The sequence below is a fragment of the Mixophyes fleayi genome, chromosome 3 (genome assembly GCF_038048845.1).
Source record: "Mixophyes fleayi isolate aMixFle1 chromosome 3, aMixFle1.hap1, whole genome shotgun sequence".
Taxonomy (NCBI): domain Eukaryota; kingdom Metazoa; phylum Chordata; class Amphibia; order Anura; family Limnodynastidae; genus Mixophyes; species Mixophyes fleayi.
The window spans coordinates 209,741,781-209,757,146 of record NC_134404.1 but is presented as its reverse complement, the minus strand read 5'-3'; the positions used below and the strand labels follow the sequence as shown (position 1 = coordinate 209,757,146).

General features: G+C 42.0%; 1 protein-coding gene across 4 annotated transcripts in view; it reads right to left on the bottom strand.

Annotated features, from left to right (window-relative positions):
• LAMA2 (laminin subunit alpha 2) overlaps positions 1-15,366 on the bottom strand; it is a 711,555-nt gene that overhangs the window by 443,750 nt on the left and 252,439 nt on the right. For all 4 annotated transcript variants that reach the window (XM_075203053.1, XM_075203052.1, XM_075203054.1 and 1 more), the window contains exon 7: positions 13,376-13,493. In XM_075203053.1, coding sequence (XP_075059154.1) covers positions 13,376-13,493 — 118 coding nt within the window. The remainder of the gene's footprint in view (positions 1-13,375; positions 13,494-15,366) is intronic.

The window sequence follows — 15,366 nt, the reverse complement described above, 5'->3', positions numbered from 1 at the left end:
GATCGATCTTCTACCTGGCAAGACTCCACCCAGGGGCCGGGTCTATCCACTCTCGTTACCTGAAACTCAAGCTACATCTGAGTATATACAGGAGAACCTCCAGCGTGGGTTTATTCGACCTTCCACCTCTCCCGCTGGAGCTGGGTTCTTCTTCGTTAAAAAGAAGGATGGATCTTTACGCCCTTGCATAGATTTTCGTGGACTCAATGCCATTACTATCAAGAATCGGTACCCCATTCCGCTGATCACTGAGCTATTCGATCGCATCAAGGGAGCCCGTATCTTTACTAAGTTGGATCTTCGTGGTGCCTACAATTTAATCAGAATTCGTTCCGGTGACGAATGGAAGACAGCGTTTAACACCAGAGACGGGCATTACGAATATCTGGTAATGCCTTTCGGGCTGTGTAATGCCCCCGCTGTTTTTCAAGGGTTCATTAATGAGATCTTCCGGGACTTATTATATGTATGTGTCGTCGTCTACCTGGACGACATATTGATCTTTTCACAGGACCTGCCTTCTCACCACCAACATGTGGCAGAAGTCCTTTCCAGGCTACGGAAAAATTCATTGTTCTGTAAATTAGAAAAATGTTCATTCGAATTACCCCAGATTCCATTCTTGGGGTATATAGTTTCCAGAGTTGGCCTGAAAATGGATCCTGACAAGGTGAATGCTGTACTACATTGGCCCCAGCCAACCACTCTTCGTGCCATCCAGCGTTTTTTAGGTTTTGCCAATTACTATAGACGCTTCATTCAAGACTTTTCTTCCATTGCATCTCCTATTGTGGCCTTGACTAGGAAGGGGGCTAATCCTAAGCAATGGTCACCTGAGGCTCTTCAAGCCTTCCAAATACTAAAAGAGTCCTTCTCTTCGGCTCCAATCCTTCGACAGCCTGATGTGACACTCCCCTTCTTCCTGGAAGTAGATGCCTCTAATGTGGGCTTAGGAGCTATTCTCTCCCAACGCTCGGAACAGCAAAAATTTCATCCTTGTGCCTTTTATTCTCGGGGTCTCCTGCCCGCAGAGAAGAATTATACTATCGGAGACAAGGAGTTACTGGCTATCAAAGCTGCATTAGAGGAATGGAGATACTTTCTGGAAGGAGCTCGCCATCCGGTGACGATCTTCACAGATCATAAGAACTTGTCATATCTCCAGTCTGCCCAGTGCTTGAACCCTCGTCAAGCAAGATGGTCTCTTTTCTTTTCCCGTTTTGAATTAATAATAACCTTCAAACCAGCTGCCAAGAACAAAAAAGCTGACGCTTTATCTAGAGCTTTTATGACGTCCTCTGATATAGAAGAGGTTTCCAACCATACCATTCTAGACCCCAAATGTATCTCACTGGCTGCTTCATCCACCAAAACGCTACCATTTGGGAAGACCCTCGTGCCTCCTACTCTAAGGAGGAAAATCCTTTTGTGGTTCCATGCCTCTCGTTTTTCTGGGCACGCCGGTGAACACAAGACCTTTGAGATTCTCTCTCGAAGTTACTGGTGGCCTTCAATGAGGAGAGACGTCAAAGAGTTCATTGCTTCCTGTGAGCTATGTTCCCAGTTTAAATCCTCCCGCAGAACTCCAGCAGGGTTGCTGCGACCACTACCCATTCCGTCCAAACCGTGGACCCATATTAGTATGGATTTCGTTACTGACTTACCACCTAGTAAGAATCATAACACTATTTGGGTGGTGGTGGACAGATTTTCGAAGATGGCTCATTTCATTCCTCTGGCTGGTTTGCCTTCCTCATCCATTCTGGCTGAACATTTCATTAAAGAGATCTTCCGTATTCATGGATGTCCGTCTGAGATTGTGTCGGATAGAGGAGTACAATTCGTTTCCAGATTCTGGCGAGCCCTTTGTAAAACCTTGGGCATACGATTAGCACTCTCATCTTCTTACCATCCGCAATCTAACGGCCAAACTGAACGTGTCAATCAAGATCTTGAGGCTTTTATAAGGATGTTCTCATCAGCCAATCAAGACAACTGGGTAGAGTTGCTCCCTTGGGCTGAATTCGCCCATAACAACATGTATCATGAGTCATCATCCAAAACTCCATTTTTTGTGGTCTACGGTCACCATCCGTCTTTTCCGGAATTTCCTGCCCTCCCGCCCACCCAAGTTCCTGCGGTGGAGATTGCTTGTCAGACCTTTAAAAATATCTGGTCTCAGGTCAAAACCTGTTTAAAGAAGACATCTATCAAATATAAATCTTTCGCAGATAAGAAGAGGCGGGCTATTCCACCACTAAAAATTGGAGATCGTGTCTGGTTATCTACTAAAAACATTCGTTTGAAGGTTCCATCTATGAAATTCGCCCCTCGTTTTATTGGTCCATATAGGATCATTCAAGTAATCAATCCAGTATGTGTGAAACTTCTTCTTCCTAAGAATCTTCGGATTTCCAATGCCTTCCATGTGTCTTTACTCAAACCTCTTATCATCAACCGTTTCTCAACTCCTCCCTCAGCTCCGCAGCCAGTTCAAGTTCATCAGGAGGAGGATTTCGAGATTACTGAGGTATTGGATGCAAAAATTGCGCGAGGAGTCCTCCGTTTCCTCGTTCATTGGAAGGGCTTTGGTCCTGAGGAGCGCTCTTGGATCAAAGCTGAAGATCTTAATGCTCCTGCCCTTTTGAAGAAGTTCTACTCCAAAAATCCGGACAAGCCCGGTTCCAGGCGTTCTGTGCCCACCTTTAAAAGGGGGGGTACTGTCACTCACCGTACCGTGAGTGCCTCTTCCCGGACATTTAGGAACCGTGGCCGTCCTCCATCCTGAGGGTCTGCGCATGCGCAGCCCTTTCCTATACTTCTGTGTATGTCCCTTTAACTCAATTGGCAGATCAGGCAACACTCCCTATATTAAGCACCTGTGGTCAACACCACGTGGCCTGATCTTGGAGTCTCATTCCCTATGAGTCTCTGAAGGTGTTCCTGTATTCCTCGTGTTTTCAGCGCTGCTGATTCCTGTGGTTTCCAAACCACTTCTACCTCTGTGGTTTCCAAACCACTTCTACTACTGTGGTCCCCATACCACTTCTACCATCAACTATATCATCGTGACTGTTAGCTGATTCCTATCCGCTGCCTCCGTGCACTACAGTCTTCCAAACCACTTCAACGCTACTACTTATTATTGTGACTGTTTGCTGATTCCTATCCGCTGCCTCCGTGCACTTCAGTCCTCTCATCCACTACATCGCTATTATATTTCACTGTGACTGTTTGCTGGTTCCTACCCGCTGCCTCTGTGCACTCCAACCGTTACTTTACTTCCACTCACCTGTTCCTCATCAAGTCAGTGAGCTGATTCCTATCCGCTGCCTCCGTGCACTACAAGCCTTCAGCCTGCAACTCGCCTGTGTTCATTATCGGGATTGTTAGCTGATGTCTACCCGCTGCTTCCGTGCACTACAGCCTCCAGCCTACAACTCGCCTGTGTTCATCATCGTGACAAGTTAGCTGATTCCTATCCGCTGCTCCTGTGCACTGCAGTCTCTTCTCAGCTCTTCTGTGTTGCCTCGAGACTGCTGCTCTCATTGCCATTTGCTACTCTCCGTGATCAACAGCTCCTGGTCTGCTCTGCTATCCCGTGTGCCATCGCTACTGACAACTATTGGTTGCTACTGGTTACCTCCGTGTACCGCAGAGTCCTGCTGCTGCTGACCGCGCTATCATCCATCTACTGCTGATCCGCGCTCCACGCCTTCACGTGTCCCGCAGGTCTACCCTCCTGTCTGCATTGGATTTATATTTCATCTACTACTCCTCTGCTGGATCATCTCCACTCTCCTGGGTTCTGCGTGAGTCCAGTTCCACGTGTTATTGATTCCTGTGGATTCGTGTCCCTGTTGGTCTACTTATCTGTGCGCTGCACCTACTGACCGCTGCCTCAGGTATCCTGGGACTTCTCATCCAGCCGGCCTCCTGCCGCTCAGGTATCCCTGCACTCCTATTTGACTACCTGCTTCTGAACCACGGTATGCATACTTCTCATTGACTGTGCTGGTGTATTGCATATCTTGCTGGACTGTGTTGGTTCTCCCCTGGAGTCTGCTATACGCTGAGTCTATTGCCATCATTGACTGTGTTAACTTGTGCTGGACTGTTTCAAGAGACTTCCTATATTTGCAGACCTGTTCAGTCATTTATATATATATATTGTGCATGTTACTGTGGATCGTATATAAGGTGCCTGTGTATATCCTGTGTTGCAGTCTCTCCCCGTGCACCTCCTCACATATATATTCAGTGGTACAACTTGCTAGTAGCAGACCACTGATCCCTGTTTCCGGTATCACCTGTTCGAGTATCCTCTCACATAGCAGTGGTACAACTTGCTATCGCAGACCACTGACTCCCCGGATACCTCCACTTGGATTCCATTCCTTCACTCAGACAGCGGTACAACTTGCTATCCGCAGACCGCTGACTCTCATCACCTCCTCGTTTCTGTTGGACATTCCTCCTCACTATAGCAGTGGTACAACTTGCTATCGCAGACCACTGACTACCTACACGTGTCCTTGTCCTACAGTTCCTCGTGTACTATTACCTCCATATTACCAGTGCTGCTAGTCATAGACTTTCCTGAGCATCTCATCATCTGCTGTTTCCTGTTCCGTGATCACCCCGCTACCAGAGTACCCTGTTACCATCTACATTGCTCTGGTAAGCCTACCACCTGGTGATCCCTGGGTAAAGACTCCTAGTGCCCGTGACACAGATGCTATGGGATAAACGAACAGAGGTAATGTTATCCCATATGAGGCTAATGGAGTAAGTCCAACAGGAGAGATATAGCACAGGCAGTGGTGATCAGTCACAAGTAGTTTTACTACTGACAGAATAAGAGGGAGCCAGTGAATAGTAGTAAAATGATAATACCACAAAAGTCAATGAGTGGTAAGTTTACCACCGATGTGGCTGAGAAGTATCCAGCCAATAGGTGAGAAGCAGCGGTCACTACAGCATACAGCGGGAGACAGGTTTACCACAGAGGTGGCTGAGAAGTATCCGGCCAACAGGTGAGAAGCAGAGGGCACTACAACATACAGCGGGAGGCAGGTTTACCACAGAGGTGGCTGAGAAGTATCCGGCCAAAAGGTGAGATGCAAGTACAAAAGTTAAAGACCAGTGCAATGAGGCAGGAACGCTGGAAGTAACTGTAGCCATAGGAATAGAGTACACAGCTGACACGAGGAGGTGAGAATCAAGATCAGACAATTAAGGAGGGGTCAGAGGTGCTTTAAATATGGAAAGGCATAATGGATAGCCAGTACACATAAAGGAAAAGTTATAAAGGACCCTCTAGGTTTGCACATGTGCATACAACATAGTCACGATGGGGGACAGCGCAGCACAGGAGCCGACAGAGGGACAATTGGCCTAACTCTAGGTCTAGAAGTCCGGTGAGTGACATTATGATCATTAAAAGTCAGATCATGGCAGCAGCAGAAACACTAACCATATACTCTTTGATGGCAACAAAGTCCATATTTTACTGGACCTCACTCCGTTGACTGTTGCTAAAAAGAGAGTTTTGAGGACAGTCACCCACATCCTGCATGCCCAAGGCATTGAAAATCTTACTGTTCTGCACCTGCCACACCCCTCAGTGCAACCAAACACAATGCTGATGGGCACTACATAATCCTTACGTGTGCGATTGGTCCTCAAGTCCGAAAAGGCAAACTCCTGATTGAAGTTTTTAACACTGTTATGTCCCAAACTTTAGACAGAACAGGTAGAAATTCCTTGCAAACATCCGCGGTGGGCTCCAAATCATTTACTAAACACATAGTCAAGGCTGGTCTGCCCGACACCTGGAGGGCTTTCAACCCCTCATCCAGGGACTACACCTTCCATTCACACCCACATGATTCCTACTCTAGAATTGATACTTTGCCACATTAATTAAATCCAGAGCATCTATTCATTCAAACGCCTGGTAGGACCATTTAGTCAAGGAGGCAGCATTTGATATAATTGACTCTCCAGAACAGTGTGGAGAATGAATGAGTCCCTGCTACAAATTCCACAATTCAAGGATATAATTAGCACAAAAATACAGGGCTACTTTAACCTCAAAAAATCAACAACAACTGTGATGAAACGAGTGTGATAACGCTAACAATTCTGTTTCTCACAAAATGTGGATTATAGCAAATACTTTTTATAGCCCTTGCTTTTTTTCCCAAGCTCACCAGACTACAACTGAATTGTCCAATTACATGTGGCTAAGGGGACATTGTAGCTCAGTGTAAATATGTGTATTGTGTATTATATATTGATAACTTGCAGTAAGGTTATTCAATGTCTTTAAAGTGAAGCCAGGGGGATTATGGGTAGAGATCAGGTTGCCAGGTGCTGGAGTAGGAAAACTAATTAGTGTCCATTGTTCACACCAGGCTACTCCAGACAGGCCATCTAACAGAGGAGGCTCTCTGGAAGGACAGCTCATCTTCACTCCCCTGTCCAACCCCCCCCCCCTTATTCCAGCACTGACCAATGGTTAGGAACAATAGACCTAGGGGTTTTCCCAGGGAGGGGAAAGACTGTGGAAATTAGACCTGAGATATAAGGAGCGACTCCAGGGGGAAGGGTTTTCATTCTGGAATTTCCTTCATGAAGGTGCAAGATCTAGTTTTGAGTTGTGGTTTTCTAACTAGAGTCTATATATGCAGCTGAGAGAGATCCATGGGTCGTGAAGTCTGGACAGCCAGGTGACTATAACTCCTTAAGCTAGTGGGGTAAGGGAGAGATGATGTGGTAAACCTGCCTGGCATTTATTTACTGTGTGTACATAATATTCTGGTGTTGTTCGTATGACAATAAATATACTGTTGTATTTTTATAACTGCATTTGCCTGAGTGACGATACGAATACTGGAAGGTACTGTGTAGTCTTCCCTGGCATAGGAAGGCACCTGTGGGTGGCCAGCCAGCGTGAAGTGGGTAGCATTGGGCCAGAAAAACCCGGTATCTTCACATTTTTGGTGGCAAGCAGTGGGGTCACTCAGTCCCAGGTCCTCTCTGGGTAGAGCTGCAGGGGAACTGTATTGTGATACATTCAGGGGCTCTGCAAAGCAGTTAGCACTAGAAACCAGTTACCACATTATCCTGAACTTACTCCTAAAGGCTTTAAGGTTGAAAGTGTCACGAAAAGCGTTGTGGGCTTTAGGCACTTAACTGCATTTGCCTGAGTGACGATACGAATCCTAGAAGGTACTGGGTAGTCTTCCCTGGCATAGGAAGGCACCCGTGGGTGGTCAGCCAGCGTGAAATGGGTAGCATTGGGCCAGATAAACCTGGTATCTTCACAACAACAAGCACTGCTGGCTACATAAACAGCCTTTTTTGGCTCTAGTAACAATTTTAGGAGAAGTGAAGCAATATACCTTCTTGGCAAACAAATTGAAGGCTAATAGGTCATTGCAAGCAATCAATGTAGTGAGTGACAGGAAGGGCAACCTCATCAGAATTTTTAAGAAAACATTCAAAACTTTCAATGAAAAACGGTAACAGTAAGCTTGGAAAACCAGCAGGAACCTGGTTCTCAAAAATTATTGGCTCAACAGTATCTACACTGTACCCACATCCCAAAAGTGATAACAGAAAAAGCAATAAAACTAGCCGTAAAATAACAAAATTCTTCGTAAGCCTAGGCCCAGATGGCTATTTGATGGCGAATTTGAAACCTTTGCACAAAAATGATCCCTTGGATTTTGAAACCTCTACACAAAAATTATCCCTTCAATAGGCTCAGTTTTTCCACAATATTGTTCACGGCAGTAACTTCCATCCTGCTTCAACCAAATGATCAAGAATAATTGTGATCCCCAAACCAGATAAATACCATGCACTTTACTCAAATTATTGACCCATATCCCTGCTGAACACATACCTCAAATTATTTGCCCAAATTATTGCCAACAGGCTGGAATACTCACCACTCTGATTGACCCAGATCAGGTGGAGTTTATACAATGCCTACAAAAAATTAACCAGATCCATCACATCAATAAACTTAAACTACCCTTGGTCATCATAGCGTTAGATGCAGATAAAAGCATTTTACCACATATCTTAATGCCATTTAGGTATCAGAGCAACTTTCTCCATGCAATTTAAACATTATATTATAACCCCACCTCTGTGGTCATGACAAATTGTATGAACTCAGAGTAATTTATGTTGAGCAACGGTACGAGACAAGGGTGCGTTTCACTCCATCAATTTCTGCCCTATGTATTGAATCATTGGCACCTAAAATTAGAGAAAATCAGGATATATATCCTTTACCAATTTATTAGGTGAATTCCATCAATGAGGGTCCATGTACAAGTATAAAAACAATTAATGATTCAAAGTTGGAGACATTTGCTCTACACATCCCTCACCGAACCTTAAAAGACATGGCTGCCAAATTTATATTCCAATGGTGTGGCGCCCTACATTAATACAATACCTAGGAGTAAATATAATCAAAAACTACTCTCACTTATAAAAATTCGACTACTCATCCCTAGTGAATACCATCTATCAAGAACTTCCTAAATGGCAGTCTATGTTTTCTGCTTGGTTTGGTAGAATAAATGTTGTTATGATTAACATACTCCCCAGATTACTTATATACTTATAACTATTTCAAACTCTCCCAATACAAGTACCTAACCTCTCTTTAACAACACTAAAATCACAATGTAGTACATTTATCTGGGTTGGGAAAAACCTAAACTCAGAATGGCCCAGTTAGCAAAGCCAAGCACAGGGGGTGGACTAGATCTCCTCAGCTTTCAGAACCACTACCTTGTAGCCCAACTCAAACTTCAAGTTTCCTGGCATTCTAAACCTGGTGTCAGGAAATGGATAAAAATTGAAAATAAACTCCTCCAAGAGGGCAGTGTGAACTTCCTTCCATGGCTACAAAAATTCCACAGACCAGTTTTGGCATAGATTTCACCCACTATTCAATTCAACATCTCAGTCTGGGACAAAATTATTGACAAAAGCAAGTTGGCACCTTACCCTTATACATGTCATGAGAGAGTATGCTTCTACATTGTGGATATGCAAGAAAAGTGCTTCCTGTCTCTTCACTACTAGATTCTGCAGATAATTAGCTTTATTCAGTCCCAAACTAACCCAGTTTTAAAAACCATGCATCTACTCAGTAGGGTGTTGTAGCACAATGTCGCTCATGTACCATACAATTTTAATATCTAAGTCATCCTTAAAAAGCCTCATGAAGAAGCATGGAAAAGGGATCTGAAAAATCGCCTGGAAAATGAGGCATGGTCTAACATTATAAGAAGAAAAGTTAAAAGATCTACTAATGTGACCATTTGTGGGAATGCTTTTAAAATATACAAAAATAGCATCTTCTACCCAATGATCCATATGTACTGCTTCTGTCCATGCCACTAAACCCCCTAACACAATTAAATTATTCATTGCCAGTTAGATTCGCAATTGCCCCCACCCCAGGAACCAGACCCTACTCAATCAAGTTTGGTTAACTAATCCATGGAAAACATCTCCAGTTTGCTAAATAACACCTTAACCAAGTTCCAAAAGGTATCAATTTAATAATTTGTACACTCTGGGCACTACCTATCCTTAACTTTACTTAACCCTTTGAGGTCATTCAAACCTGTACAACTTCTTCAAGTATGGACAATAGAAATTCCCAAAAAATTGGAGGGAAACCCTCTGTCACGGTCGTCTGAATTTCTTGATCCGATTCGGGACCCTTGGGACTAGCTGGAGCAGGAGTGAAACAGAACTTAGCAGCCTGGATGATCTTCTTGCTCATTGTAGAATATAGCAGGGGAATGAACAGTCTAGAAATGTTGACCGGAACAGTGCACTAGTAATGCAGACAGGAACAGTGCACTTTGTAATACTGACAGGAACACTGCACTTGTAATGCAGTCAGGAACACTGCACTTGTAATGCAGTCAGGAACACTGCACTTGTAATGCAGTCAGGAACACTGCACTTGCAATGCAGACAGGAACACTGCACTTGTAATGCAGTCAGGAACACTGCACTTGTAATGCAGTCAGGAACACTGAAGCCAAGAACTATCCTCTGGAGAGAAGTGTGTTGTTCTGGCAATGAACAGATCACAGCAGCAGGTTTAAATAGGATGTCCCAAACAACTATTGGCTGATCAGTTCATGTGATCACAGCTTCTGAATCTGGTTGGTTTGGAATGATCACCTGACTGCATCCAAGATGGCCGCGCCCATGCAGCAGAACAAACAGTATGTGTTTGTTTACAAACGAAGGTGTGGAGAACGGGAATGCTGCAGATGACTAGAAGGGACCCAGCTAGCCGTGATATGACAGCGGCGGATGAGGTAAGTGCGGCTAAGATCCCGATTTGTGATACCCTCCCACTAATGGCAGAATTCCAGGGTCCCCTGTTTACGACAGTTGTTTAACAAGTTGCATTTTCAATTTACACTGAGAAGTATTTACTTCATACATTTTCCAGTAATAACCATCATTAACAGGGACGAGTATAGGTGAGTTTGCAATTCCCAAACCACAGAGACCCAGTCACATAAACCCCCACAGTTAAGCTAGTTAGCATACCCTGCTCCTCCCCCCTCAAAACTTATATGCTTTACCTCATAGTTGTCTATTCTCCAGAAATGTCCATGAGACTCCCGAATTTTTGAGAGCTCTCCTGAAGAGCAGGGCAACCTCTTGAATCCTGCCCGCTTCAATGGTGAAGTGGGTCAGGGTGCAGCTAATCATGTCATCCTGGCCCCACCCTGTGCTTTAATAGGCCAAAATTGGCACTGTACAATGGGGCGTGGCCTAATGACGAAATTAGTGTGGCCACACCCCCAATACACTGCCACCATTAAAGATCTCACTGAGGGGTGATCTCCAAAGTTGCCAAGTATGCTTTACCTGTAAATGTGGTCTATAACATCAATGTTTTTTGAGACCTATTATTTTTAGTCTTTCTCATTGTGATTTATTTAGCAAAGTAAGCAGACTACAATTAAACATTAAATAATGGTGATAACATAACTAAACCACTTTCTAAAACGTCACTAAAACTTAAGTCACTTTCATATTTCTGAAAGCACGAATTCCAGATAATCAAGTTTGTCCTTTGTTTTTAATAATACAACAGTAGCATGGTGAATAGCTGAAGCTCTAAGTACAAATTTCACAGGTACAACTTGTCCCACTGTTTCAGAAAGCACTTATTTCATTGAACTGTTATTATATTGTATTATAACTGCAAAAGTTTTCCTTCAAGTAACAGTAGATTTTGTCTTGAAATCTACAAATATAAATAAAATAAAGCAACATATTTTTGCTTTTACCTGCAGCCACATTGTTTTTGTCTTTTCATGTTCTCTGTGGCAGAGGTTACTTATTACTGGGAACAGAACTGCGGAACACTTTATTGCAAGTACTTCTTTGTCTGACAGTCACACAGACATTACAGCACCATTTATTCTGCAGGTTGTGATTCCTCTGTATATTTTATTACACGGTTGGAGCCTTTTGCTATTAAACAACTTTTACGTAACAGTTTCCCATATATACTGGGGTTTTACATAAAGGGATTTATTTTTTAATCTCTTTTTACCTTTGTATTTGACCAATGTCTTAAAACCTGCTACAATAACAGAACACAATATTGATGAGCTTAATTTTACATTATTAAGTTGCTTCTCTGCAATTTTTGCTTTATTTTTAAGTGGATTTTTTTTCTTCTTATGTATGGTATATACACTGATCAGCCACAACATTAAAACCACTGACAAGTGAAGTGAATAACATTTATTATCTCGTTACAATGACTGTCAAAGGGTGGGATATATTAGGCAGCACCTGTCCACTGCCAAAAGCACATACAATGGGTTTGTGAGCACCAGAACTGGACCATGGAGCACGTTTTCTTTTACAAGTGGCGGGTGCCTGTGTTTCGTTTACCAGGGGAAGAGGATTCTCCAGGATAAACTATGGGAAGAACGCAAGCTGGCGGAGGAAGTGTGATGCTCTGGGCAATGCTCTGCTGGGAAACCTTGGTTCATGGCATTCATGTGGATGTTACTTTGACATATACCACCTACCTAAACATTGTTGGAAACCAAGTACAGCCCTTCATGGCAACGGTATTCCCTGAAGACAGTGACCTCTTTCATGTAGGATAATGCGCTCTGCCACACTACAAAAATCGCACAGGAATGGTTTGAGGAACATGACAAAGAGAGCAAGGTGTTGACTTGGCCTTTAAATTCCACAGATCTGAATCAATCATCTGTAGGACATACTGGATAAACAAGTTCGAGCCGTGGAGGCCCTACCTTGAAATTTATAGGACTTAAAGGAACTGCTGCTAACATCTTGGTGCCAGATACCACAGAACACCTTCAGAGGTCTTTTGGAGTCTGTGCCTCAAAGGGTCAGAGCTATTTTTGCGGCATGAGGGGGGCCTACACAATATTAGGTAGATGGTTTTAATGTTGTGGCTGATGGGCCTGATTCATTAAAGAACTTAGGCAGGAAATTGAGTAAGTTTTCTTGATTACGTTTTATGGACAAAACCATGCTGCAATGCACGGGGTGCAAATTAGTTTATTGTTTTGCACAAAAGTTAAATACTGGCTGATTTTCATGTAGCACACAAATACTTGATAACTTAAGTAAGAAAACTTACTAAAATTCTTGCCTAAGCTCCCTAATGAATCAAGCCTGAAAAGTGTATGTTTTTTCTTCATACCTTTTCTTAGGTAGCTAGGCATCTAAAGTAAATGTGTTTTTATAAGAGGAGTGAGGAAAAACATGTCTGCATTATTTTTCTATATCGTCTACCTGTTTAGTATTTTTTGATTATTTTATCTTGGTTATTGATATTCAGCATTCAATAATTGCAGTTATTGTTATATACAAACAACACACAGGATTGAGATAGTGAGTCTGTCAGGACAGGGCAGAACAGTGCAATGCCAGGCCTGATAGCAAAATTTGGGTAGGGGACCACAGAGGCCTCTATAGCTTCTCAGGCCCTGAATTCTGCTCTCAAAATTGAAACAGCCTGTTCCGAGTATGCTCAGACCAGTGCACACTCAGAAGGTGACTCCGGTCTGCTGTTTTGTGAGCATAATGGGTGTCTCTTGGGGCTGGGGGGGCATCAGGAGTTTTCTAGGAATTTCCAGGCCCACCTCACTTCTGGTCCCTGTAGCGGTCACACCCCTATAACTGAGCCACTTCTTCGGGATGAATTGTTAAACATGCCTTTCTATCTGTGGGCATTGTGGTGTGGATAACATGCATTCTGCACCCCTTTGTTCGTCATGGTAAAACAAACATTTGATGGTTTACTTACGTTCACACTCATGTTTTGTAAGAAATGTTCCAGCACGCCAAGGTTTTTGGTGGAACCCAGGACAGCATCTGTCACAGCTATCTCCACATGTATTGTGCTCACATTCGCAGGATGATTTCTAGACCATTTGACATAAACCAACAGTAACTTAAAATATCATAAAGATACACAACAATAAAAACTCAAATAAACTTATGTGTCAAATTACAAATCCTTGTGTGCAGTCAAGTCAAATAAGAGAAGTAAAATATTTTTATAGCTATTGCAACACATGGATAGTGTAAATTTCAGGAGCACAGTAGTCTTTTAACAAAAAGGTTTCAAATCTCGGGTATGACACTCACTTGGGTGGAATCAGAAACAGGAAGACTCCACACCAGAGCTACCATTATATTAATATATATCTTGTAAGTTGACTTGAGATGCATAAGGCAAACAAAGAGCAATAATGTTTGAAAACTTATACTGTGCTATTTGGAATATGTAATTGACTGCAAAAAAATAGACATTACATTAATTTGATTAAAGCTAGACTATCTCCTAGTTAAAATCTATTTTTACTAAGGTGTACTCTCTTATATAAAACCAGTATTTTTTTTTTTTTTACCAACTTTAAATGGCTACGGAGGGTGTGTGTGAGCCATAATCTCTTTAGGGTAGAGACACCTTGGTAAAATCTTTTACTAGGTGGTAGTGCAGCTTTAAGACTAAATTCCAAATTCAGCCATTACACAATGAATAGTTCATGTCTATGTTGAATGCACACGTTAATGTGAATATTAACAATACTTTTTGTCACCAAATAAAAATACTGTACCACTTAATAAATTAATGTATGACAGCTAGTATCTTTATTGGTTCACTTATAAAGCTATCATCTGCATATTCTGTGATCAGCTACAGCAAATTGTATGGAATTAGTTTTCATTGCATTATCTTTATATTCTTTAAGCATTATATATGTAGCATAAATTATTTGCTAGGCATTATTCTTATTATTACCATTTTTTTCATGCTAAAAGAAAATAAGAGGGGCATTAGAGGTTACATACTGATATAATGATAACTTGGTTTATTTATTTGGCTCACAGCTTGTTTCACAATAAAAGTCTAAAAAGACATTGTATAGTTACCAATTACTGGTTACAAAGTGCATCTTATTACAGTGAATAAATATAAATGCTTGCATGGGGTAAATGAACCTATATACATGTTCTGTAAGCTAGTAAAGTATTTGCATTCTATCGTAAAAATGCATATTTGTATATACTACATGCCACATGAGATATATAAATCTCAAGTACTGCATTAGTCTGCCTTATAAAAGATTTTGTGAAAACAGAATAAGTAAAATGAATGGGGAATAACAAAATGCAAAGCATTTAATATGTCACATCAAGTGGAATTTGTAATTAATATTATTTTGTCAGATATTCATTGTAATTTTACAGAATACTCAACATGTCATTCCTCACCACTGTAGAATAAATATTTGGTTGACAGGTTAGAGAGAAATGCCCTTGGTAACAAAGTGGCAACCAGAAACAAAGAGGCAAGAGGCAGATTAGAAGAAAAATAAATAAAACTTTAAGCATTTAAGCATTTCTTAAAACACAAGTAAAAATTTTTTTTGTGATTTATAGATTATTATATTTTGTTAAACTTGTTAATGCTAAATGATGTAATCTACTTTAGTTTAAAACCCAACATAATCCTAGATAGCAACCTACTCTAGCATGGAATACATATTTATGACTTCTTTATGGCACATGACAGGTTGGTGGTCTAATCACTTGCCTCTAACCCCCTGGCACAGTTCTATTCACTCTCAAAATTCTCCAGGGTCCAATGCCTTTAGAATTCAGTGAATGAGAGTTGGCGTTTCTTTGCGTCCATATGTGATTATTTTGGAAAAGGTAAGAGATACCAATGGAGCAGCCCCTACTGTGCTACTTAACAGGGAAAGGGCATGGTGGGATAAGCAACAAAAA